Source organism: Pleurodeles waltl, chromosome 2_2 (genome assembly GCF_031143425.1).
Source record: "Pleurodeles waltl isolate 20211129_DDA chromosome 2_2, aPleWal1.hap1.20221129, whole genome shotgun sequence".
Classification (NCBI taxonomy): domain Eukaryota; kingdom Metazoa; phylum Chordata; class Amphibia; order Caudata; family Salamandridae; genus Pleurodeles; species Pleurodeles waltl.
In genome coordinates this window covers 6344407-6370902 of record NC_090439.1, presented here as the reverse complement: position 1 = coordinate 6370902, position 26496 = coordinate 6344407, and the positions used below count along the sequence as shown (strand labels likewise).

Genomic DNA, 26496 nt, shown 5'->3' with positions numbered 1-26496 from the left:
TACTGTAAGGTTGTGACAAAAGATGGCTATTTTAATTACATTTGATTACAAACTGCATGGACTTGAAGTTACATGCAAGTTGTGCAAAAGGTGCTGTACAAAAGGAGACCTTTGTAAACCACTGACCAGTAAGTCAGGTAGACATGTTAAAGGATAGGTGGTTGTGTGAGTCCTGGATGGGTCCATTTGAGGCCTGCAGTTCCATCTCCAGTTCGACTTGCCGTAGATGGGCAGGCAGCAGCACCCCCTCTGAAGCTCTGAGAGGTGCTTTCATAGAAGGGATCTAGGATCCTGCTCTGTGATAACCTTGGACTTTGATGCTGCTTGCATGGCACCTCCCATTTGGATGCTACAGAGTCCTCCACTTCCAGAATTATGGACATTCTCCTCTGTTTCACATGTAGTAAACTCCTTGCATGGAATCCTCAACATGGCACCCCCTGTGTGCCTAACATTGCTTGGACAAGCATGCACCTTTATGAGCGGTGATGTAGAAACCATGGAAGTCTGCCATGTGTACTAGAAATGCAAAAAATTTACCTGCAGAGGGGTTGTTTAGAATTACTATAGGTGCAGATGAAATTAAAGATTTGTGTTGTGAAACAGTTAAAAGACTGCCATATTTAAATATATGCTAGAAAGCCAAATCACCTTCATAAGAGAACATGGACTTCTCAACAAGTACTTTGTACTGTCCAGTGACTGTACAAGCAAATGTAGACATGGCTGATATGCATTATAAGGGAAGGCATCAGCACTTCTCACCAACAGCATGTAGTAACAAATAACAAGGGAGTATCATTGTTAAGCAATGTCAACAAAGCAATGTGGATCAAGTAAAAATGGTTAGTCCTTAAAAGGTCATCAAAGACTACTATACAAGGTGATTTTTTTGGATCTTAAACTGCTATCCCTTTTAGAAAATAATAGCATTATTGTGCATTGAAATCACATTGGGCCAGCTGTACTGCCAAAAACATGATAATCTATAAATTCCACTTAAAATCTCCAATCAATTTTTCTCCATATGTATCTAGCTCTCGTATATAGCACTACCTCTATCACCCTTTTCTCACTACCCATTTATGTTTGCCGCTGCATCTATTTTCCCCTTCCTGTCTGGCCTGCTCTTTCTCTTGCTTTTTCTACTTACTCTTCTTTCTTTCTCCCTTCCCCTCCCTGTTTCTAGAACCTCTTCTCTCTGTCTTCTCAATATTTTGTTATTTTCCTCATACCCCTCTTTTCCATAGACCATGTAAGCAACTGAAACTTTCTCTTGGCTGCACGTGGCCAGGAGCAACAGCAGCCACCTTTCTTTGGCAACTGTTGTTCTCCATTCCCAGAAGCCTACAATCCTGGGGGCCTTATGGAACTGGAGAAGCCCCCTGAGACCATGAGACAAAGAAGGTAGTGCAATGTGGCCATCATATCCTTGCAGCTTGTTGTGCATTTTCTTGCACATTATATCAGGCTGCATTGATTTGCTGGGTTTTAAATGCTTTAGAGTGAAGGCAACCCATTGACCACTTCACTGACTTCACAGTGAGGGTGTATTTCAATGAGTAATCCACAATGCTGGAAAAGAAAATGTTTCTGGTAAAAATCCAGAAACATTTCCTTTTCCAACATCAAAGTTGGGGCACAAGGGAAATGGTTTTCTCAAGTCTGATTTTCTTTTTTTTGTTGCTGTGCTGTATTGCGTTGCACGCTAATGTCACAGTAAAACAAAAGTGAAAGCAGATCCTGTTAAGGGAATCTGAGGAAAAGTACATATGCCTTACCATCTTACCAAACAGCGTTCCTACACGCCGTAACAACGGTATCAAACTTGGGTGTCTGGGTTATTGTCTGTGATAGGAAAAGCCCCAAATGCAACAAGGAAACATCAAGATTTCTAAAAGATAGGTAGTCCATTATATCAGCCCTCGTGACATGGCACACTATACTGGGGCATTTCAGATTCAGACTACTGCTAGATAGAGTATTTTCAGCCCTCTGTAGCAGGCACATTAACCAAGGTATCTGATTCCTGCAAACAAATTATTTTTTAACCACATAAAGCTCAGTACTGCAAAGACAGAGAATATGGCCTGCGGACAATGGCAAAAAAACGGCCTACCACCAATTGGCCTAAGGACCATAAGTCCTCTCCGTTTATATCAAGAGACATCAGAAATGTAGCAGTAACCCTGGATTCATACCTATACTTCATACCACAGCTTACAAAAGTGACATAGAGAGCATTCTACTCAGTGAAAACACTACAGGCCTGATTTAGAGATTGGCAGATGGGGTTACTCCATCACAAATGTGACGGATAACCTGTCCGTCATATTGCAATGCCACTATATCCTGTGGACATCGTAATATGGCAGACAGGATATCCTTCATGTTTGTGATGAAGTAACCTGTCCGCCAAACTCTAAATCAGGCCCTATGTTGCTTTTTCCAATACCCTGGATACAGACAGAAACTGCAAGTCATCCTTACACTCATAATCTCCAAGGTTGACTATGTCAATAACCTATACCTTGGCACACCCACATGCATCATATACAAAACAAAACTCATCCAGAATGCTGTCACAAACAAATTGGAAACAAACCAACAAGCAACTACTTTCGAAAGACAGGTCACTTAAGCAGGGCTGGCCTCTGGTTCACCAGGGTGTTAAATATTTATGTAACATTTTTGACCCCCACTAATGATAATAATACCATGACACTCAGTGGTCAGTAGCCAACAGTAACTTACACCTCTTACGTTCACAAAAGACATATCTGCTATATGGGATGTCCATCACCAGTGCTGTGCAGTCAAGAAACCAGCCATTACCAAATAAACAGGCATGGAATAACTGAAGAGATCTGTCACACACAGCTGGCCAATCAAAGGGCCATTGCAGTCCCAAATATCTATACACTAGGGCTGCTTCTTTACATCTCACAGTGACACTCAGATATGGGATAACAGTAATAATGCACACCCCAGCCGATGTCTTCTGTTCTCACTTCCTCCAACCATGCCAGCTCAGTCCTCCAAATATGCACAAAATATCTGATTGGATAGCCAAGTGCAGTAACCAGGTAGGTAGAATATAATTATAAGTAATACCATAAAGGGACCTGCAAAGCTGTTCAAAGCCGCCAGCGTTCTAAAAAACACATATGCTGAGCATCTGTCTCTCACTCCTCATCATCCACCACACTGCTGTGTGCTGCGTCCCATAACATGATAATCGCTCCTCATTGCTCATCACACACAACATGGAAACACTTTGCACACAGGATCCAGAAAGAAAGACAACACTCTTCCAACCAGACACCCTATATTGCGTGGCCTGCTGCCCATGTAAGTAAGCACATCAGTGCCCATCATAGTGATAGCAGGTGCTAAACAAATGCTGCAGTACAAACACTACAATATTATTTGTGCATCATCAAGATTTGTTTTAATCACATGAAAATATTTTTTTCGTACACACTTTGGATTTACAAAACAAAATGTGCTTAATTTGTACTTTTATAACTTCTGCTATATTTTGAAATATTTATAAAGTTCATTTATGGGTTTTTACATTTTTTGAGTATTTGAAAAAAAATGGACATTCTGCAGTCTTTCTGTTCACTCTCCCTGTATCCCAGCCCGATTGTCACATAGCTCACTTTACAACATTTTTATGGGCGAGCGCAAAGCCCTCCGTCCCATTTTGTAATCTCTCTGTGGGCTTCCAACCAGGCCCACATTTCGTGGAGTTGCCTTTTAAAATGCGCTTGCTTTCATTTGTGAAAGGCATGCATACGTCATGCCTTTTCTGGTGTTTAGCCCACCTACACAGCACCCATAAACTATTAAAAACATATGAAGCTTGATGTTTTCAGCATGATGTCCGGACTACTTTATCTGTTTATTTTCCACGCAGCGCGATCGCGCTGCATTTTACAAAGTGTGATTGCGCTGAGCTTTTTTTTCTTTTAATTTGTGTGGCAAGAAAAGCCCGGTTAGGAGTTTACAGCGCTAATAGCTCGAACTCGAGCAAATGCGAGACCCGTTGCTTTGAAAATGCTTGTTTCACTTTACAGTCAGAGAAAGAAATAAGCAATGTCTCCATGTTAAAAGAACACGCAGCAATTTGTCAGAAGGCATAGCCTGACATCTGACTTCTGTCTTTGAGCGCACTTCGAATAAGACAAGGTTAAAACAACATTTACATGAATTTTTATTGTTTATTCATCTTCTAAATTCCTGCATGTTTATTTGGGGGTGTTGCGGCATTTGCTTAGATGAACCTATTTATCGATACATGCTATGCCAGCTGCCTGCGTCATTTGTGGAAGGCACAGATTAATATAGACTGGCCCGGCCCTCAAATGCCTCCCCACCATGGCTGCGGCACTCACTCTAGGGTTGAAACTCTGTTAAACAGGGGCATCGCATAGCCAACTGCAGTCACTGTGATGCAGGGCCCACCCCAAACCTTCAGATGCCCCTACCTATTCAAACGGCCCTCCACCCACGCCCTGGCCAATTGATATCTGTGAGCTAATGGAGAATAGGGAACCCCTCATCATATTCAACAGGTGGTCTCCACCATTTCGTGTTACCCTACTGTTGCTAAACATTACTTGATGACAGAGGCAAAAACAGTGAATAACACAAATAGGGTGGAAAGCTCATTATCAGAGTATGCCACTTTAAAGTTTGAATTACTTATTGTATAATGCAGTCTATTAGCATTGTACCAGTGTAAAAACTCAAAATGTCAACCAGAATTACAAAGACCGAGGTGTATTGCTAATGTTTTATCAAATGTATATATTTAAGAGCACTAAAAAAATCATACAAATTTAAATCAAGTTTGGCATTTTAGTACCCTGAGGCAAAGCCCTTATATTCTTTTATCCATGAAATATATAATAATAATTCTGGGCCTACCCCATTCCCATAACTGAAAACCCATGTTTCATAATGTGTATTTTTGGGCCCTAATTTAATATTATTTGATGTAGTGCAACACAGCAAGACAACTTGCTGTGCTGCACTGCGTCAAATGGAGAAGGCAGAAATTGGCCTTATTTACCAATATATGGTGCATTCCTTCTATTTCACTGCACTGGATCACTAAGTGCTGCCTAGTGCCAACGCAGGCACATTTGAGCCATGGAGCAATGGTGTCTGCGCAGCAGGCAGGATTGTTTATGTGCAGGAAGGGACACAATCCTGAACAAAATCAATCCCCTGAGGTGTTGTTCACTTTTTAAGTGTGCTTCAAAATGCAGGACACGTAGAAAGAGGGAAAAAAAGAGGGAAAAAACCGAGGAGACGATGTCCAGGAGAAGAATGAAGCTAAAAAGATATTTCTCATTGTTGCACCTCTATTGGGAAGGCATAGCATTTGTATGCCTCTCCAGGTTTACTTGTCTTGGTAAATCTGAGAATGCACCAAAATACATGGATAGATGTGTGGGAACACTGACTCTCCACCCATGTAACGCCTTCCTGGTAGAAAGTAATGCAAGGCAGCGACTTGCGCTGGCCTGCATTACTCGAGATTTACCAAGCCACAAAGGGCCACGCAAGGTGGCCTTGCGTGGCTTGGTGAATCTGGCTTAAGGACTGCACTGGCCTTGCGTCACCCTGATTGAGGCAAGGGCAACATAATTCTTTGATAAATCTGGGCCTTGGTGGCTACTGCTACGTTGCATCGGCCAGTTTTACTGTGAGAAACATGCATTAAAAGTGTTGGTTAGTGATGTCAAGATGTTCTCTCCTGGAAATCTACTTTTAGTGTACGTTATGTCCAACTACTTGTAAAAAAGACAACTTGAAGCTAGCCCTCAAATTTCTCCAAAGCTTTGAATTGGAGACAAGAATCGGATTCAAAACTCTGAGCTCCACCCATAAGGCCAAGTAGAAAAACGTCCCTGGCTACTTGCTAAATTTGTCTCCTCACTACATTCCAACCAGAACATATAGTCGTCCCACATACTCTACTCTGATTCACCAGCAAACCTTCAGATGTCAGAAACATTGAGGCTGATCAATGGCACACATGGCCTTGGACTCTGCAACGCCTAAACACCATTTTGAGGGCTGAACCCAACCCACTCAGCTTCTTGAATCACCAGAAATCAGATCAATTTCTGCTGACATGAGCTAAAATATGCATCCCCCTTTTGGAGTTAGATTGCTCCTTATCCTATTCTGGAGCATACAATTAGCCATGCTAGAGACGCAGCAGGATAGTTTGTGAATTTCCTTGACCCATCTTCTTAACTGGCACACACATACAAGACATAGGTGGCCATTTTGACCCTGGTGGTCTTTTGACCGTCAGGGTAAATGTGGCGGTCCCACTGCCAACAGACTGGCGGTGAAGACCGCCACTTTATGACTGTGGCAGGTTGGCCTCTGCCAGCCTACACACATTCATTCACACACGCAGACACCACACACTCATATACGCACGCACAACACCCCCCACCCTCTGACCTCCCCCCTCTCTACCTGTTCCAGGGAGAAGGTCATCCGGCAGGGAACGGGAAGGGGTGCTTCAACCGCCGGCAAAACCCCTCTAGCAGGAAACCGCCAGGCCGTATTATTGGACATAATACGGCTGGTGAAGTCCTTCTGGCGGGGCAGGTGGTGGAACCGCCAGAGCGCCACCGTCCGCCAGCACGACTGCCACCGGATTTCCGCCCAAATTGTGGTGGAAATCCGGCAGTACCTGTAATTTGGCGAGCGGAAGACCGCTAGCACTGGTGGTCTTCTGGTGCCCGTGGCTTTGGCGGTCTTGGTAAAAGACTGCCAAAGTCATAAAGAGGGCCATAGTTCTTACACTATTGGTTTCAATTACAGCCTAACTTAGTGAAAACATATTTAGCAAAACTATAGCAAGAATCACAGTTATATTAGCAGTATGGAACAAGACAAAAGCATATCAAATAAAAATGCATGCTTCATATGCATGTTCCCTTTTACTAGCCCTAATTAGCTGAGCTAGTGGCTAAGTTCTGCCACATGAGACGCAAGAAAAATAATCACAAACCTGAGCCAGGCTGAATTCAATCTTTTGCCACCACAGCCCACAGAAGAAGATGGCTATGTCTTGGTAATATGCCAGATGACTTTGGAGGCACTGTTCTCTGAATGCTTTCTTATCTTGTTCTCCTCAAATGGATGGACAATTGAATCTTATGTGTCATTTTTTACTGATGGTTTAGATGGTAGTCCGGGAGTTTTGCAGTGAGAGTTTACTCATGTGATGTGATTATTATCCTCATAAATTCTTTGTTTATAATTGGTAGGTATAAAGGCAGACATGCACATCACTAATAACAGTACATATATTTTGTATTGATGAATTAGAGGCACCCTATTGTAAACAACAGTATCGACCCATATTAAAAAACAAACCTAGAAATGTAAAAACATACAAGCTTTATACAAGGCTCCACATACAGGAACAGGCGACATATGTTACATGTAGGTTTATAAGTCAGAAGTCGTATAGGCCCCACACATTAGAAATAATGATGCATATATGATACCTGTTCATACATGTCATGTGTCCATGCCACCCTTTGTGGATCAGATTTCATGGATATGGTGAATAGCTGACTTACGCAATGTCCCTAGAATTGAAAAATCATTCTACTGAACAACGGAAACCAGTGGTATCTGATAGAGACTTCTAGCCACAGATTCTTTACCTTGGACTATTCCCCAGGTGTCAGACTGGATCTGGAAATTTTCTAGCGACACCTCTGTACGCCAGCAGGTGGAGTCATTTAGCTCCACGTCGGTGTAACCTGCGCCGGAAGTGATGTCTGTAGTGCCTATATAGGCACCACCCGATAACAGTGACATATTTTTTTTAACTTCCTGCTCCATCTGCTTAGATCCAGAGAGAGCTACTATGTCCACTTTTTGAAGAACTTTTTTGACATTTTGTCAAATTGTTTTGAGTGTTGTCTTCCAGTGTACTAGGGATTTCCCCCAAAGCACATATGGGGTTTAAACCGTGTGGTTCCGGTCACAGACAAATGTCTGTGACAGATGACCATCTGGTCTGCCTTTGTTGCCAGGAACCGAGCCATGACTCCATGGGCTGTGAAGACTGTCTCACCATGAATCCCAAGGCGCTCCAGGAGTGATCAATTAAGCTCCTGATCACTCAACACCAGTTGACTCCACAACGCTCCCAGTCACGTGAAAGGTCCCAGCCATGTGGAAGTTCTCAGACCTATTTGCAAAGCCATTCTCAGCACTCATCATCGCGCTCATAGCTGTCGGGTAAGTCTCTCAAACAATTGAAAAAAATAAGTTTAAGCGCTCATGCACCTCACTGCACCAGTCCAAGTCATCTGACAAGGCACAGAATGATGTGACCACTCTAGACCCCACTCCCATATGTCAGCTGCAGGGCCTTTGTCTGCTCCGCATATCCCCAAATGTCCTGGAGCCGGAGCAACCCTTGCCCAACTAAGGGAGTTTTATGAGGCCTTGCACCTCATGTCTTAGTGGGCTGACCTCTCTGGAGCGACTTCGGGTCTCCTGTGGTCAGCGGGTGCCACCAATGAATTTCCACTGGTGAGTCCATCCTCAGCACCAGTTGGGCCTGGCACAAGTTGTTTTGGATCCAAACCAACTTTGGTCGCAAGACCGCGATTTTCCCCAGAGCCTGTTCCAGTGATGTCACTCCTGGCACTACCAAAGCTCCACGGTGGCACCAACCCCATCATCATACCTAATTCCAATATGGAACCGGGTCGACGTCACCCGATGTTGACTCCGGTACCGGCCAGAACTCAAACTTCTGATTTGGAGCCAGGGCCTTCTTTTTTGACAGACCCTGTGAAGAGTATGATTGGGGAGGATCTAAAGATGCTTGTGGCTACTATAAACTCATGGAAGAGCCTGAATTCAGTTGGTATGAGGAACTGGTGGATGCCAGTGGTCTGGACACCTCCCCAGACTCTGGCTTAGTCTCGCCTCCTAGTGAGGCTATGGAGCAAGGGGCTTCTTTTGTCATGGTGGTGAGGAAGGCAGCTGAAGTCCTGGACCTTACACTACCCTCAGTGGCAGTGAAGACAAGTGTCTTGACAGAGGTACTTCAGCAGAGAGAGGGAGTCACCAGCCAGAATGTATCCTCCTTTTAGTTAAGCCCTCACGGATGTCCTCCTTGGAGCATGGGTCAAGCCCTGCAGAGGTGATCCTGTGCTCAGGAAAATTGCCCACAGCTAATGCCCCGCTCCTAGGGACCCAGTTTTTCGCACCCAGCAACCCACCCAGAGAGCCTGGTTGTCCTGGCCTCCACCTCCAAAGTCAACCCTGGCGTGTCACCTAGCCCACCACTGGAGATGGAATCCAAGATGCTGGATACCTTTGACACCAACCTCTTTGACAATAAGGCACTTTCCATGCTGAAGGGATTTATGGACAGCAGGGCCACTGCCCAGTCGCTGGGTCTCTCCATGGCACCACTCCAACTGCATTCTGCCATTCACCCCTTCTGTGGCTACAGTAGGGACTACCAGCTGCGTCCAATCCCACCCAGCCACCCAGGCAATAGTCCCCCCAGTTCTTTCATGGCCGTGGATCCCACAAGCCCTGCTGGACACACAGCCAGAGGTCCACCCAGTGTGCCACCCCTCCAGCAGCCTCTAAACCCTCTCACCACCACAAGCAACCAGTTGGTGGACGGATCCAACACCACCTGCCCCACTGTCCGTCCATAACATCGTACAAGTGGGTAGTTCAAATTGTTCAGCAGGATTACTCCTTCCATTTTATGGAAACTTCGCCTCCTATGTAACCATCCTCAGATGCTGGCTGATAGAGGGGGGGGCTCCTCTCCCTGCTCTGTCTCTAAGTGCAGGGTCTTGTAGGACAATGGAGCCATTGAGAGGGTGCTTACATCCGAAGTAGGTCCTGGTTGCTACTCTTGCTACGTTTTGGTGCCCAAGACGGAGGGGTGCTCTGCCCTATTTTAGACCTGCTCCCTCTCAACTTATTACTGAAGAAGGGGAAATTCAATATCCTCATGGTGGCTCAAGTCCTGTTTGTCCTGGAACATAGATGCTAGTGCTGGACTTGCAGGAGGCTTACTTTCATATACCCGTCCTACCTGCCCACTGGTGTTTCCTGCAGTTCATGGTGGGCCACAAGCACTTGTAGTTTGCTGTGCTCCTTTTGGCCTAAGCAGCACCATTTGGGTGTTCAAAAAAGTGATGTTGTTGGTTGAAGCACATCTGCAGAGGTCAGCATTTCCAGTTTTCCCCTAGCTCGACAACTGCCTGTTGAAGGTGAGCTCACCCCGGCAGCCACCTCCCACCTCCAGACTATGGGGCACCTCCTGCATTTGCTAGGGTTCATTGTCAACTTCCCGAAGTCACACCTGACTCCCTCTCAGTTGTTACCTTTCATCAGAGCCATTCTGCAGACAGAGCAGTTTTGGTATATCCTCTGGAGCATTGAGACCAGGATGTTCAGGCTATAATTCTGATGTTTCAGCCTCTGGCCTGAATTTTGGTGAGACTGACTTAAGCTGCTAGGCCTCATGGCCTCTTGCATCCTGCTGATATCACATGCCCACTGGTATATATGTGGGTCTGCATTGGAACCTGAGGCCCCAGTGGGTGCAGCATCAGGGTGAATCTCTGTGACCTGGTCCAGATTTCGTAAGGAAATGCAAAAGATCTGCCGTGGTGGCTGACGAACCGAGATTGGGTCAGCGTCATACCCCTCTCTCTTTCCCACTCAGAACTGACTGTGGTCACAGATGCATCACTCCTGGATTGGTGCAGCCATCAGGGAGATGTAGAGATCAGAGGACTCTAGTTTCAGTGGAGTTTTGGCTTAACGTCCACCTTTAGGAGTTGAGAGCATTTTAACCTGGCAATTAAAAGCTTTCTTCCTTCCATCAAGGGAAGGCTGATTCAGATATTCAAGGACAATACCACTGTCATGTGGATTTGCAACTGACAGGGTGGGGTAGTGGACCATCTATCAAGAGGCCTTGCTACTCTGGGCATGGCTAAACTGCCATGAAATATTCCTGGTGGTTCAACATCTCTGAACACCAGAGTAGACAAACTCAACCGTTGATGCCTAGAGGATCACAATTTGCGTCTCCATCCGGAGATGGTGCAAGGTCTTTTCAGAGACTGGAGAGAACATTGGTTAGATCTATTTGCAAGCACTGGGAACACACAATGTCAGCACTTCTGAGTGCTGGAGTTTCCAAGATGACTCGTTTTGAGGCGCATTCCATCTCAAGTGGAGCTCAGGCCTCCTGTACGCCTTTTCACCGATACCACTCCTGCCCAAAGTTCTCAGGAGATCAGGAAATGACCAGTCATTCTTGTGGCTCGAGATTAGGCACAAATAGTATGGCACCCCAAACTCCTGAGCAGGAGCACTGGTCCTTCGATTATGCTGCTTCTTCAGGAGGATCTACTGTTGCAGCAACAAGGTAGGGTTCAGCACACAAACCTGTGCACACTCCACCTACATGCATGGAGATTGGGCGGTGGCAAGTGACAGTTTTTTTACTTTCCTGCAGAGGTCTGCAATGTCATTCTGGCAGTCAGGCATTCCACAACCAAGACAGTACAGGCCTACCATTGGATCAAATATGTGGCTTGATGTGCTACCAAAATTGTTGATCACCTTTCAGCACCTTTGTCAGAAGTATTGTTATTTGTTCTTCCGTTAGCCCGGCAAGGCTTTACTTTGCGCACAGTCAAATGGTAGCTTTCAGCCATATTGGTTACTGGATCAGCCCTCCCTTTGCAAGTCACCTGCTGTGACCAGCACATGTTCTCCCTAAACCCTTCTTCATGCCCCAATAGAACCTCAACTTGATTTTGACTTTTTTGATGTGTTCACCATTCAAGCCTATGTATAGCTTCCCTCTACATTTCCTGATCATCAAAACAGCCTTTCTAGTGGCCATTACATAGGCCAGGAAGTTTGGGGAACTGCAGGCATTCTCTTTGCACCCACTTTACCCTATTTCTTCCCAGATATACTGGTTCTGAGAAGAAGTGCTTCTTTCCAACCGAAAGTGGTGATACCCATTCATGCAGGAGATACCATCTCACTGCAGACCTTCTTTTCTCCACCTCACCTTCCAAAGGGGAGGAGAGAATCCACCGCTTAGACCCAAACTGAGCATTATAACTCTATATTGATGGTACCAAAGAGTTACGGTGGACGATCAACTCTTCACTAGGTTCGTCATGGCAAAGAATGCAAAGACCGTGCAAAAAAAGAACCATCTCAAGATAGTTTGTGATTTGCATTAAAATCTCCTACATATTGGCCAAGAAGCAACCTCCTGAGGGCTTGAGTGCTCATTCCACCAGAACCAAGGCTGCTACCACTGTGTTAACTCGCTGTGTTCCTGGACATCTGTCAGGCTGCGACATGGGTGTCTCTGCATACATTTACTAAGCACTGCTGCCTGGAGAGTCAGGTCTGTTGTGACGGACACTTTGTCTGTTCAGTTCTCCAGGACTTCCTGGTCTAAATCTAGACCCACCTCCAGAGACATATTGCTTGGGTATCTCTTCTAAGAAACCTGCAGCCATAAGCCTCTTCAAGATGATCAAGTTACTTACCTTTGGTAATGTCTTATCTGGTAGAGACTATGGGGATCATTTTGACCCTGGCAGTCTTTTGACCGCCAGGGTGAATGTGGCGGTCCCACCACCAACAGGCTGGTGGTGCAGAGCACCAGATTATGAGTGTGGCAGGTTGGCCTCTGCCAGCCTTCCACATCTCCACTCATACCACCATGGCGGTCGGAACCGCCGGGCCGGAGATGGTCAGGAGCCGGCGATATCAGGAGCTGGCCTTCTGACATGGTTTCCGCAGCAGCAGCAATGCCACGAAAACCATGTCAGAAAGGCTACTGGTGACAGCAAGCACTAGACCCCCCCTAACCTAACCCTCACCCCCCTTCAGCCACAGCCCCCCCACATACCAGCATCCACTCACACGCATCCATACACACATTAACAACAACATTCATACATGCATTCAAGCATGCATTCACAAATTCATGCACACACACTCATACATGCACACACAACACCCACCACCCTCCCAACCCACTCCCCTGTTGGACGACCACCTTACCTGTTCCAGGGAGAAGGTCGTCTGGCAGGGAACAGGAACGGGCGCTTGCACCGCTGGCAGTGCACCCGCAGCAGGACACCACCAGGCCGTTTTATGGCCCATAATATGGCGGGTGGTGTCCTACTGGCGGGGCTGGTGGTGGAACCGGCAGAGTGCCTCCGCCTGCCAGCATGACTACCCAGAGTGTGGCGGAAATCCAGCAGTACCCGTGATATGGTGGGCGGGAGACCGCCAGTGTCTCTTGGCACCGGCGGCTTTGGCGTTCTTCATTGAAGACCACCAAAGTCGTAATGAGCACCAATACCTAGCCCCAAATTCCTTAGAAACCTTCCCATCCTCCCTGCTCTTTGGATTTCTCTTCATAGGGTGACCCTTGTGGGTCCTTAGTGGCTATGTACAGTTTCATCAGCATTGTGTCTTGGCTTTGTGCTTCTGTCATGGAACTGCCACAGAAAGAAACTGATGTCAGAGCACTCAGTGGCACCAATATATGTACTGCATACGTCACTTCTGGCACGAACTACGCCGACGACGCCAACACAGATGACACCTACTGGCACGCAGAGGTACTGCTTAAAAATGTCCAGGTCTAGTCTGATGCCTGGGTAATTATCTATGGTAGGGGATCTGCGGCTAGGTAGAGTGTCTACTAGATAAGATGTTACCAATGTAAGTGACTTATTATTTTATACACTTCTTGTCTCCTTTCGCACTGGTCATCAAGTCACAATGTGAGAAGTTATACTTGCGTGAAGTATTGAGCGAAATGATATGCGGGGTGCACCAGTGACAAGATGTAGTTAAAGAAGTTCACATAATATTGCTGACCATGAACAATGGCAAATATTAAGAATACATTATATGCATATGTTGTGGCTGGGACTAGATCATCAAGTCGTGAGTTAACAGCAGAACTCTGACTTGGCTTTTCTTCTGCTTCCTAGGACATGGACATGAAGCTGTGCCAAATCACATGTACGTAATAAAAGGTCTCGTCTTAGTGTGGAGTGTGTTCACTGGAGCCTGCTGATCGCACCCCAACCTGTTGATGAGGTGGGAGAGGGTGGGTTAACTGCAGCTGAGTGACATGCAGTCTTGTACAGCCTGGGCTGGAAAGTAAAATGTCTGAGACTGTTTTTCATTGGCACCCTATCTGGAGGAGGAGACATGACAAGAATGTCACCTGCTCTCTATGGAAATGCAAGGGCTGTGTATAAGTAAGACCTGACAACCTCTGAGTGCAGCATGAGGCACAGGCGCAATGGGCTTTTTCAATGTGCCCAACCGCCTGACTCTCAATTGGATGGAGAGTCAGACAGTAAGCCATCAGCTAACAGTTGTGATTTCATCTAGAGGCTGTTCATTTTGGGATAAAGCAAATTAATTATTCAGCCTGCATGGTTTACATTTTACTGATCTATGGAACGTATGTTACAGAAATGCTAAAAGAAGCACTGCAATCTCCACTTAAGTATAGCAACTATGCTCATCAGGGCAGTTCAAAGAATACCATTCATGATTAAACCTGTTACGACTGCCGCTGCTCCTATGTGCTGCTCTTCTTATCTACAAAAGCTAAAGAGCATCTGCTGTCCTCTTAAAGGTAGAGTAGCCGTGTGTAGGGGTCTAGCTCTCAATAACACTGCTGGCTCAATGGTGTCATGCCCCATGAGTGTTAAGCAGGCCATGCAACCCAATATGATTGAGTTTTAGTACTCAATGAGGGGTGGGAGACCACTTTTCTTTCTTGCATTACAGCCCTTGGCACTATTGCGATGACACCAGCCCTGGTAAAAAAAGATGCCAATGCATTTACGTAAGCAAGCATTGGCAACGCAAATAGGCTTAGGTTTAATGGGCTAATGCATGTAGTGTATGCACACTAAAGACATGCACGATATTAAAGGCAGACTGTACTGAAGGCTCTCAGCCTTCAATACAGTCCTATTTTAGTTTCAATGTGAAACAGAAATAAAGGACTATGGTTGTAAAGTAGTCCCTCTTGCAGTTGCATGCAAGCACTTGAGTGCAACTGGAGGACTACACTCAAGCCACAAGTAACATTAGGATTGAAATAAATGTTTCATGAGGTGAGCTAAGATGTAAATGACAAAATCTTAGTCCAGTTACTGAAAGAGGCTGGTCAAAGAAAGTCAATAGTTCAAATGGGTCAATACAAAGCCAGCTCTGCCTATGTTGTATGCAATAGGTCTGTCTGACAGTAGTCAAAGATGAAACATAAAAAAGCCAGTATTGGTTATTTCTAGGATTTACAGTTTCCACACAGATACAGTATTTACTGGGTGGCAGTGTTCAGGTCGGAGGCTCTGCAAATGTACACATATGGCAGTGCCCTCACCTCCACTAGGTTTTGCACTTGAGGTGTTTGGGCATTCCAGCTGTGTTTCCTTTTTTCCAACCAACACAGTTTGAGTAGTGATTTGTTGGCTATATGCCTTTACTTTGTGACAGCATGTATACCTGTACGTATGCCTCTCTGCGTGTGTTTAAGTACATGGTGCAGTGTCTTAGGACTGTGAGAATTAGGACCCTGCGGCTCAGGGGGACTCAATGAAGGGATTATGCCATCATTCTGGGAGGTGTTAAGATGTGGTCATTACCTGTTATGAGATCATGAGAAGACAGCTGAATGTTGTACGCTGATGACTAAAGATGTTAACCACGAGCTCCGTGTACTGCGTGTTCCTTCTCTCAGGCTGGGGAGGGTGCAACAACTGGCGACTAGTAGGGGATACGTGCCCTGAAGAAACAAGACTGCTCTCCCTGAGAGTTTGCAAGGTGATAGCAAACTGCCTGTGTATGCCACGTGCACCCCAAACCAGTGCAAAGTAGCCTGCAGTTGGCATATGTGGATGACAAGCTCCACTCCAGCCCATTCAAGGCCCAGTTGAGAAGTCAAAGGCCTAACAAGAGAGCTCCATTGGCAAATACCACCAAGACCTGCTGGCCAGGCTGAGAGAATACAGTGTTGTGCCACAATGCCGAGCCATCCTTCATACAAAGAGAATGCTAAAGGCAGTGACAGCCAGGTATAACATAAAAGGCAGCGACAACCAGATATAACGCTAGAAGACAGCCACAACAACCAGGTATGAAAAAAATACGAATATACTCATCAGAAAAGCAAACATTTACAATTGCATCAAGGGACATAATGGTCAAGACCTGCCTGCTGCAGAAGCAGATCTGTGCAAAGTAGCAAGTGACATCCACTACACTCTGAATCTTCCCTCAAGCAAGGCGACTCAAACACATAGCTCACTGTTATCAAAGTCACAAGCTGGGCCAGGAATAGTGAAAGCTGTTAAAATAGCACAAAGAAATGACCGGAACGAAATAGAAGGACAAAAGCAAAGACCAGGGCATGCGAAAAAGAGAAAATGTACTCACCGTCAAAAATGAAGAAGGCGTCACATGACGTCTGAGCCAGTCTAGCAACCTGAGCTCAGACACGAAGTCTGTACTTCCAGAAGTGGCGGATTCAGGTTTACAACAAGTGCTGCCTGAACAGCACATACTCTCAACGGCAGGAGAAAGAGTTGTGAAGTACACAGTAGTCGCTTTTCTAAAACCTCCGCAACACTGCCACAAAACAGAATATTGGTGCCAGATGGACCACGTGAATCAAAACTTTTGGTGACTTCATTGACACCCTGGAAGAAGTAAATGATGAGAAAATCATGAAATATTTAAAGAATCTTGCTGGTGATGGAGTAAAAGAAGTGCTAAAGAAAATCTCACAGACTGAGACAATATTGCACCGTCAGATCAAAGAAGCATTAGGAGCCAAGTTCAATCCAGTGCCGAATGTCGACTATGAAAGGTAAATTTTCAATCAAGCCAGACAACAAGTTGGTGAGACAATTGATGAGTTTGTTGAGACTTGATGTGCTCATCAAACATTGCAAGTTTAGTGAATTTAACGATGAAGGAAAATGCACCTCAGAGTCTTTGATGGTTGTTTGTCAGACTCATTCAGAAGGCACATATTGCGAGAGATATTCAGTCTAGGAAAAGTATTGATGGCTGTCAGAGCAGAGGAATGAGCAGATCGACATCTTCAAAGAAAGAAAGACTGTGCTTCAGATTTTCATTTTCACATTAAAACAAATGTCCAGCCATTGGACACACATGCAAAGGGCGCAGAAAATAGATCCACTTTCTAACGGTTTGCAAACCAAAAAAGAATCCCAGTGTGTCATGGTGAGATGATAAAATGGATGCCAGAAGGTTCCAAAAGCACTCTTACCACACCTCCAAAGACAAAAAGCAGCCTCAACTGCGAGAGGAGGAAACTAAAGAAGTCAATCGTCATCAAGTTCATCCTGTAAGAATGACCCAACGTCATCATTAGGCAACAGCGAAGAGGATGAGTGTGCAATGATCAGGTCTAAAAAAGTGTGACAGGCATACGTGGGCTATGCCATGCGTAAAGAGGACAAATGAATGGCAAAAACAAGTAAGTTAACAAAACAAAACAACTCTTATGGACATTGCTTCAAGATCAAACTACAAGTCAACAACTGTCCCATAACTTTTGTAATTGACAGCGTCGCATCAATCAACATTATATCAGTTGACCAATTTAACAGTTTGTTGCCTGTACCACGATTCACAGCGTCTAACACAAAGGTGTACACATGGGTTGCTTCCAAACCCTTGCAGAATCAAAGATCATTCACAGAAACCTTGCGGCATGAGATGACATCTGTGCAGGTCCCAATCCACATTCTTCAAGGTACTCAAACCAGTGCATGGCTACTTAGTTTTGCAACTGCTGCCAACATGGTACTGAAATCTATCAATTACAGCTTTAATATGCAATCTGAAATTGTGAGTCAGTTCCTGTCACAGTTCAATGGCCTAGGAAGGCTCAAAACAATGAAGGTGCAACATCACATTAACTAAGACATTCAGCCTTTTGCACAGCGACACCGCACAATAGCATTTCATCTACAAGAAATGGTTGAGAAGTAAGTAGAAGCTTGCTGAAACACTGCAACATTGAGCGCTCTATTGGTCCCACACCATGGGTGTGGCCCATAGTAGTAGTGCTGAAAAAGGACAGTGGAGGTGCAGTGCACATCTTCGTGGATATATATGCACCCAGCCAACAAAGCAATCGAAAGAGAAAGACATCCCGGTCTGCACATTGCAGATTTGATCATGCAGCTGAATGAAGCCAAAGTCTTCTCCCGTCTTGACCTGAAATATGGATATCATCAACTCTAGCTGGAAGACAGCTGCAGGTACATTACCACTTTTTCAACTCGTGTTGGTTTGTTCAGATACAAAAGATTGAACTTTGGAGTGTCTTCTGCTGCAAAACTATTCCAAGATGTTTTACACAGAATTATTTAACCATATGCTTTCAATTAAAGTGATGATATACTGGTATTTGGAACAACACAGAAGAAGCATGATAAGGCTCTCAAACAAGTGTGTCAGTTACTTATAAATGCAGGTCTCACATTAAGGGGCTCATTCTGAGCCCGGCGGGCGGCGGGAGCCGCCAAATGACCGCACCGCGGGCAAAAGACCGCGGCGGCCATTCAGACATTTCCTCTGGGCCGGCGGGCGCTCTCCAAAAGAGCGCCCGCCGGCCCAGAGGAAATGCCCCTGCAACGAGGACGCCGGCTCAGAAATGAGCCGGCGTAGTTGCAGGGGTGCGACGGGTGCAGTTTGCACCCGTCGCGTATTTCAGTGTCTGCATTGCAGACACTGAAATACACAGTGGGGCCCTCTTACGGGGGCCCCTGCAGTGCCCATGCCATGGCCCCGCGGCACCCCCTACCGCCATCCTGTTCCTGGCGGGAGACCTGCCAGGAACAGGATGGCGGTAGGGGGTGTCAGAATCCCCATGGCTGCAGAGCGCGCTCCGCAGCCATGGAGGATTCCCCCGAGCAGCGGGAAGTAGGCGGGAGACCGCCGACTTTCCGCTTCTGACCGCGGCTGAACCGCCGCGGTCAGAATGCTCGTGGGAGCACCGCCAGCCTGTTGGCGGTGCTCCCGTGGTCGGTGGCCCTGGCGGCCGGTCAGAATGACCCCCTAAATGCCGAAAAAGTGTGAATTTCACAAAACAAATCTCAAGTTCTTTGGGCATGTATTTCCGGATGGAGGGATGACTCCTGATCCTGATAAAGTGCACGCACTATCAACCCCCAGTCATCCTCAAGATGTCACCATGGTATGGTCCTTCTTGGGCATGGCCAGCTATCATTCAAGGTACATTTGTGACTTTGCCACAGTGAATGCCCCATTGTGAGACCTGACAAAACTAAATGTCCAGTTTCAATGGTCCTCTTAATGTGTCCGCAGCTTTAAAAGTATAAAACATGTGATTGCAAAATGTGACTGAGATGGCTTACTTTGATCCTAAACTGCACTTCAAGTTCACTGTGGATTCGAGCCCGGTGAGGCTGGGAACAATCCTTGCTCAGCATAATGGATATCCAGATGCTCAGAGACAAATTGTGGCGTACTCCAGTCGAAGCTTGTCTGACACAGAACGTGCCTATTCCCAGCTGGCAAAAGAATGTCTAGCTGTAGTATAGACCTGTTAACTTTTTCATGTGTTTCTATATGAAAAGCATTTCAGGACTGTCACAAACCACCAAGCGCTCCTCACCATATTCAGCAATCCAAAGGCCAAGATGCCTCCTCACATTGAAAGGTGGGGGTTGCGTTAACAAGAGTACAACTATACATTTGTGCACAAGCCAGGTGTGAATCAAAACCCTGCAGATTATTTATCACGAATACCCATACAGGGGCATAGCTCAACATCAAACACTTCTGAGGAATACATCAACTTCATTGTAAAGTCTAGCCCGCGAGCGGCTTTGTCCATCAAACAAACTGTTGCAGCTACAAATGCCATTTAGGACATGCTTGCCCTTATTTCAACACAAGCACGGACACAAAGTATTCACCCTCTAAGTGACAATGGTGACCTTCAGAATTACTTACATTTCCAGATGAACTGTCTGTCACTAAAGAAGGCATTGTACTAAGATGATCCCGAATTGTCATACCTGATAGTCTGAGACAGCAAGCCACTGAACCCGCTTATAAAGGACATTGCGGCATTGTAGCCACCAAGAGGACACTGAGAGATCAAGTGTGGTTCCCTCGCTTGGACAAGAGAGCTGAGAGGGAATTAAAGGAGAGTCCTTTATGCAATTGCCTGTCTCCTAAGGTGACCCAGCATCCACTAACCATGTCTGATTTTCCTGCACAGGCATGGGAAAAACTAGCCGTGGATTTCTTTGGGCCCTGGCAAACAGACACCGTCTTATGGTGGCCATTGGCAAGCCTTCCTGTTTTCCTCTGGTGGAGGACATGTCATAAACAACTCATGACAAAGCCATTGAGTAGCTTGATGACTTATTTGCAGTCTGGGGCATACCAGACACTCTCAAGTCTGAAAATGGTACACCATTCAACAGTAAGGAGTTTTTAAGTAGGCTCAGTGTCAAGCATCAGAAAAGTACACCTTTGTGGCCCCAGGCCAACGGTGTAGTAGAATGGTTTATGGGGACCTTGAAACGAGTGATTCAATGTGCATCGATGAAGGAAATTGAGCTGAGTCAGGCATTATGTCACACCCTCAGTGCCTATTGGTTGACCTCTTACTCTACCACTGGTCCTGCCACCCTGATGTTCAGGAGAGCTATAAGAACCAAATTACCAAAGTGGGCCCGAGTCTCCCCCGAATGATGACGTGGTTCATGCTGCTGACACTGCTTGGAAATGTCAGATGCAGACATGCTGATCGACGTCGTTGAACTCAGAAGATCATGTTCAGCGAGGTGACTGGGCTCTCATAAAGCAAAAACAAAGTGAAGGGCATATCCTCCATTTGATGCTGAATCTTTGACAGTTGTGAAGCACAAGGGAGACATGATAACGGCGCACCATCCTGGCAAATCCATCACAAGGGACTCCTCACATTTAAAACATCTGTTTGCTGCTCATCGGTCCCTGCGATCTGAGATGAGGCTGTTCCACTTGAAAGTCATGATCAAACATTAGACCCTATACCCTCAGGGTCCACCCTGGGTGCAGCTCAACTACCTCATATCACGTGGTCTGGGCAAACTCTGCACCCAGCTAGACGGCTGATCGAAGAAATGTAATGCTGCTATTTGTTCATGTCTTTTGTGTATGTCCTTTTGTTTAACAAGTGGGGAGATGTAGCGTCCTGGGACTGTGAGCACATAGACCCTGAAGCCTGGGGCAAGCTCAATGAAGGAATTAAGCAACCATTCTTGGAGGTGTTAAGATGTGGTCATTAATGGTTATGAGATAGTGAGAAGTCAGTTGAATGTTGTACCCTGATGAGTAAAGACGTTAACTATGAGCTCCGTGTGTGGTGTGGTCTTGTGCACGCTCCCGGGCTGGGGAAGACGTGACACATGGGATGTGTGTGTATGTCTTTTGTGGGCAAGATTTCACCTGTATGGATGCTGCCTGCATATTCATGCATTTATTGATTGCCTCTGATTGCATGCATGGCAAGATATATATTTACTGATGTTTTGTCTGCCTGTTGTGCTTGCGTATTTGTGTGCAACAGTATGTCAGTATGTGAATGTTAGACCTAGTGGCTTTGTTTATGCTTGGTATTCTGAGCATTGAAAAACAGGAATTATGGGATATCACAGTGGTCCAATACAAGCTTAGTCATGCACGTATATGGACTTCCAACGGAGTGGAATGGCTTCCAAATATTAGGCATGAATAAACTTTAGCAGGACTGCAGCAACAAAAAAAGTTTCAATTTAAAGTCTGCCTCCTCTTCCAGGCATCTTGTCTGATCAGACATTACAAGGGGCAGGCGAGGCAATGGAGTCAATGAGCCACCCTGAGCCCCAATGACATGCAACACATTATGGCCTGTCAACGCTGTGTCAGCACTACAGGGAGTGCAGAATTATTAGGCAAGTAGTATTTTTGAGGATTAATTTTATTATTGAACAACAACCATGTTCTCAATGAACCCAAAAAACTCATTAATATCAAAGCTGAATATTTTTGGAAGTAGTTTGTAGTTTGTTTTTAGTTTTAGCTATGTTAGGGGGATATCTGTGTGTGCAGGTGACTATTACTGTGCATAATTATTAGGCAACTTAACAAAAAAAAATATATACCCATTTCAATTATTTATTATTACCAGTGAAACCAATATAACATCTCAACATTCACAAATATACATTTCTGACATTCAAAAACAAAACAAAAACAAATCAGTGACCAATATAGCCACCTTTCTTTGCAAGGACACTCAAAAGCCTGCCATCCATGGATTCTGTCAGTGTTTTGATCTGTTCACCATCAACATTGCGTGCAGCAGCAACCACAGCCTCCCAGACACTGTTCAGAGAGGTGTACTGTTTTCCCTCCTTGTAAATCTCACATTTGATGATGGACCACAGGTTCTCAATGGGGTTCAGATCAGGTGAACAAGGAGGCCATGTCATTAGATTTCCTTCTTTTATACCCTTTCTTGCCAGCCACGCTGTGGAGTACTTGGACGCGTGTGATGGAGCATTGTCCTGCATTAAAATCATGTTTTTCTTGAAGGATGCAGACTTCTTCCTGTACCACTGCTTGAAGAAGGTGTTTTCCAGGAACTGGCAGTAGGACTGGGAGTTGAGCTTGACTCCATCCTCAACCCGAAAAGGCCCCACAAGCTCATCTTTGATGATACCAGCCCAAACCAGTACTCCACCTCCACCTTGCTGGCGTCTGAGTCGGACTGGAGCTCTCTGCCCTTTACCAATCCAGCCACGGGCCCATCCATCTGGCCCATCAAGACTCACTCTCATTTCATCAGTCCATAAAACCTTAGAAAAATCAGTCTTGAGATATTTCTTGGCCCAGTCTTGACGTTTCAGCTTGTGTGTCTTGTTCAGTGGTGGTCGTCTTTCAGCCTTTCTTACCTTGGCCATGTCTCTGAGTATTGCACACCTTGTGCTTTTGGGCACTCCAGTGATGTTGCAGCTCTGAAATATGGCCAAACTGGTGGCAAGTGGCATCGTGGCAGCTGCACGCTTGACTTTTCTCAGTTCATGGGCAGTTATTTTGCGCCTTGGTTTTTCCACACGCTTCTTGCGACCCTGTTGACTATTTTGAATGAAACGCTTGATTGTTCGATGATCACGCTTCAGAAGCTTTGCAATTTTAAGAGTGCTACATCCCTCTGCAAGATATCTCACTATTTTTGACTTTTCTGAGCCTGTCAAGTCCTTCTTTTGACCCATTTTGCCAAAGGAAAGGAAGTTGCCTAATAATTATGCACACCTGATATAGGGTGTTGATGTCATTAGACCACACCCCTTCTCATTACAGAGATGCACATCACATAATATGCTTAATTGGTAGTAGGCTTTCGAGCCTATACAGCTTGGAGTAAGACAACATGCATAAAGAGGATGATGTGGTCAAAATACTCATTTGCCTAATAATTCTGCACTCCCTGTATACCTGTTTATGAGACACTTTCTGTGTTATCATGTAGAGCTAGGTACGGCTCAGGTTATGTTGTCGAAACTATTGCAGTGTTTGCAGAGAATACACTTTTATTTTTGGCCTTGTGAAAATCTCTCTTTGCGCCTTTTATACAAAACATCATAGAATTCTAGCAGATGCGCTCTTTCTAGTAATATATAGAATACATGCAGATGTGCAGAATGTAATATGCTGTTTAATGACATTGTTCAGTGTGTAGAGGTGCCATGACTCACGAGTGGGACATGATACCCCTCCTCTCCCTCATCAATGGTAATAAACAGCAGATTGCGCTCCGCACACAAGAAGAATACAAGGTGTATGCCTTGGCATTTTATTAATGTGTGTTTTAATTAACAAAAGGTATTTAAGCAAAGCCAGAATACCAGGGGTTAAATGTGTGTAGTAAGATAAAACCACCAAATGGCTTCCTGACTTCATGGACAGTTCCCTCTGAAAAGAAATTGATAACTGCAATCTGTGAGGCAGTAAGCAGTATTTTTTTTGTGGTAGTTTTAGAGTGTTGTGGTAATAAACTGGAATTTACCCTTTGCATTGTAGTATGAATGTGTGAATGAGCATTTATTACTATAGTTGCCCAAAATATTGTGCTATTGAGCCACATTTATTTTCACTGTTATGGCATGTACGCAGATACTCGGTGTCATATGTTATTTATCATTATTGTTGGGTGTGGGTGGGGCATACGTCATCAGAAGTGGAGCTTCAAGTGGATGATGATGATGGCTCTCCCTTTCGATAGCAATGGTGATTTATTTCATCATCTGAGCCCTGCCGGTTGATACAGACTCATGGATGATAAATTGATTAATATGTAGGCCCAGATTTAAGAAGCTCAAGCTCCACATTAACGTTATTTTTTTAAAGCTAATGTTGCGTTATTCTACAAAATTTCCTGCGCCATATTTACAAAATGGCGCAATGCATGCATTGCGCGACTTTGAAACCCCTTGCGCCACATTATGCCAGCACCAGGCATAATGTTTGCAAGGGAGGCAGAAAAAATGGTGCAAAGAAATCTAAAAGATTTCTTTGCACCATTTTTTGCAGCATTTTTAACGCCTGCACAGAGCAGGCATTAAAAGGAGGCACACCATTATTTATAATGGGCCTCAATGTGCTTTGCAGGATTAGCATCAACATTTTTGTCGCTAATCCTGCAAAGCACCAAACTAGCGTCAAACATGTTGATGCCAGTTCCCTAACTACCGCCACGGTGCGCTGTATCTTAAATACGGCGCACACATGGTGGCGTCTGGGGGTGCGCAAGAAAAGTGCTGCTGCACTGGATACAGCACCGCTTTTCTTAGATCTGCCCCTTAGTTTGGTACAATAACTCATATCGCTGATTTGCAAAGAGAGGGAATTATGTTTGGCATGAATTATAAAAATGGCCAATAATATTACTGATAATCGAAGAACCGGCACAGTATGTGTAAACCTGGCACACATCTGTATCATTACTTGCAGGTTTAAGATGTTCCTTCTTACCCTATAAGTCATATGCAATGATTCAATTACAAAAGCAAAATATTCTTAGCAACCATTCGCGATCTAAGCTTTAAATTAACATAATATGGTCTTTCTAAACTTTATTTTGCTGACATTTGTACATTTCGGTTAGAATGAATTTCCATGAGACAAACCCATCATATAATCAGAAATGAATACATACATGCAAAACAATTCAGCACATTAATATCAAAATCACGGTTTGTTTTTTTATAATATAACATTCGACTTTCCAGTTTGGTAGAGAGAAATAAAGCAATCGCCCTGACCTCGTAAATTGGGAGAGGTCGCACTTTAAGATTAACAACTGTAAAGCTTTCTTACCATCCTGAAGTTGGGGAGTTTTTTCTGGCGGCTCATCTCCTGTGTTGTTCGCTTCCTCACTTTGGACTAAAATGAGTGACGCTCCTTGTCAGGGTCTACTTCAGTTCAGCTTCCAGCGTTCCAGGCCCCGCCTCTCAGACCCTCGTTGGCTTGCCAGTGCATGCCTTCGCGAAAGGCAGAGAACAGCAAATGCTTCTCGCATACACCAAAGTCACGCCAAGATTTCTACTCGTTGTTTATCAGGACATCATCTGCTGGCACCAAGTGACTGTCCGCAAGATTCTCCCATGACTGTACACTACTATGCACATGCACATTCATGACTATACACATGCTTTTTATCGAACGCAACGTGCCTGTAATCAAACACATTTTACAGGAGTGTACACTTCAAGTGCAAGCTCTACTGCTAAAAAATACACAGGGCGTGTTTTTATTTTCTAGTGAATGTGAAGAATGAGTTCGAAATGCGAGGACACGCGTTTTTATAGGCCGTCAATCGCCAATTTCCTTGCTACTTAAAGTTGTAGGAGTTGGGGCTGCACAGTGCTCGCCGGATGGACTGGTGATTCGATCTCTGGAGACTTTCCCCTAGCGCCATGTGACAGCAGACAGAAAGCGCAATCATAATAAACACCATTTCATACTTTTCTCTAAACACTAGTATTTCATAATAATAGATATGCATATAACTGCGTGGGTTGCGGCATAGGCGGGAAATAGCGGGCTCGTGTAAACAAAATGGAGATGGACAAAGTTATTTTTTTGAGTTTTTATACAGCTTTAAGAAACTCGATCCAAAGGTGTTGAATTGGTTACATTACACAAGGTCACAATCATTTTTTCATTCACAGGAGATTAGGTGATTTGGAAATAATTTCAGGCTGTTGAGCTGATGGTGCCAAGACTCAAACCTGGTTCTCCATTTCCAAAGTTGGCTGCTCTTGATATAATAGCTTC

The 26496-nt window shown here is 45.0% G+C and overlaps 1 protein-coding gene across 1 annotated transcript in view; it reads right to left on the bottom strand.

The window, feature by feature from the left end:
• The window catches only part of CNDP1 (carnosine dipeptidase 1), a 409207-nt gene extending 383567 nt beyond the window's left edge, over nt 1-25640 (bottom strand). Inside the window, exon 1 of the mRNA XM_069219416.1 lies at nt 25537-25640. Within this exon, the coding sequence (XP_069075517.1) occupies nt 25537-25572 (36 nt within the window). The 5' untranslated portion in view covers nt 25573-25640. The remainder of the gene's footprint in view (nt 1-25536) is intronic.
• Between the last annotated feature and the right edge of the window lie 856 nt (nt 25641-26496).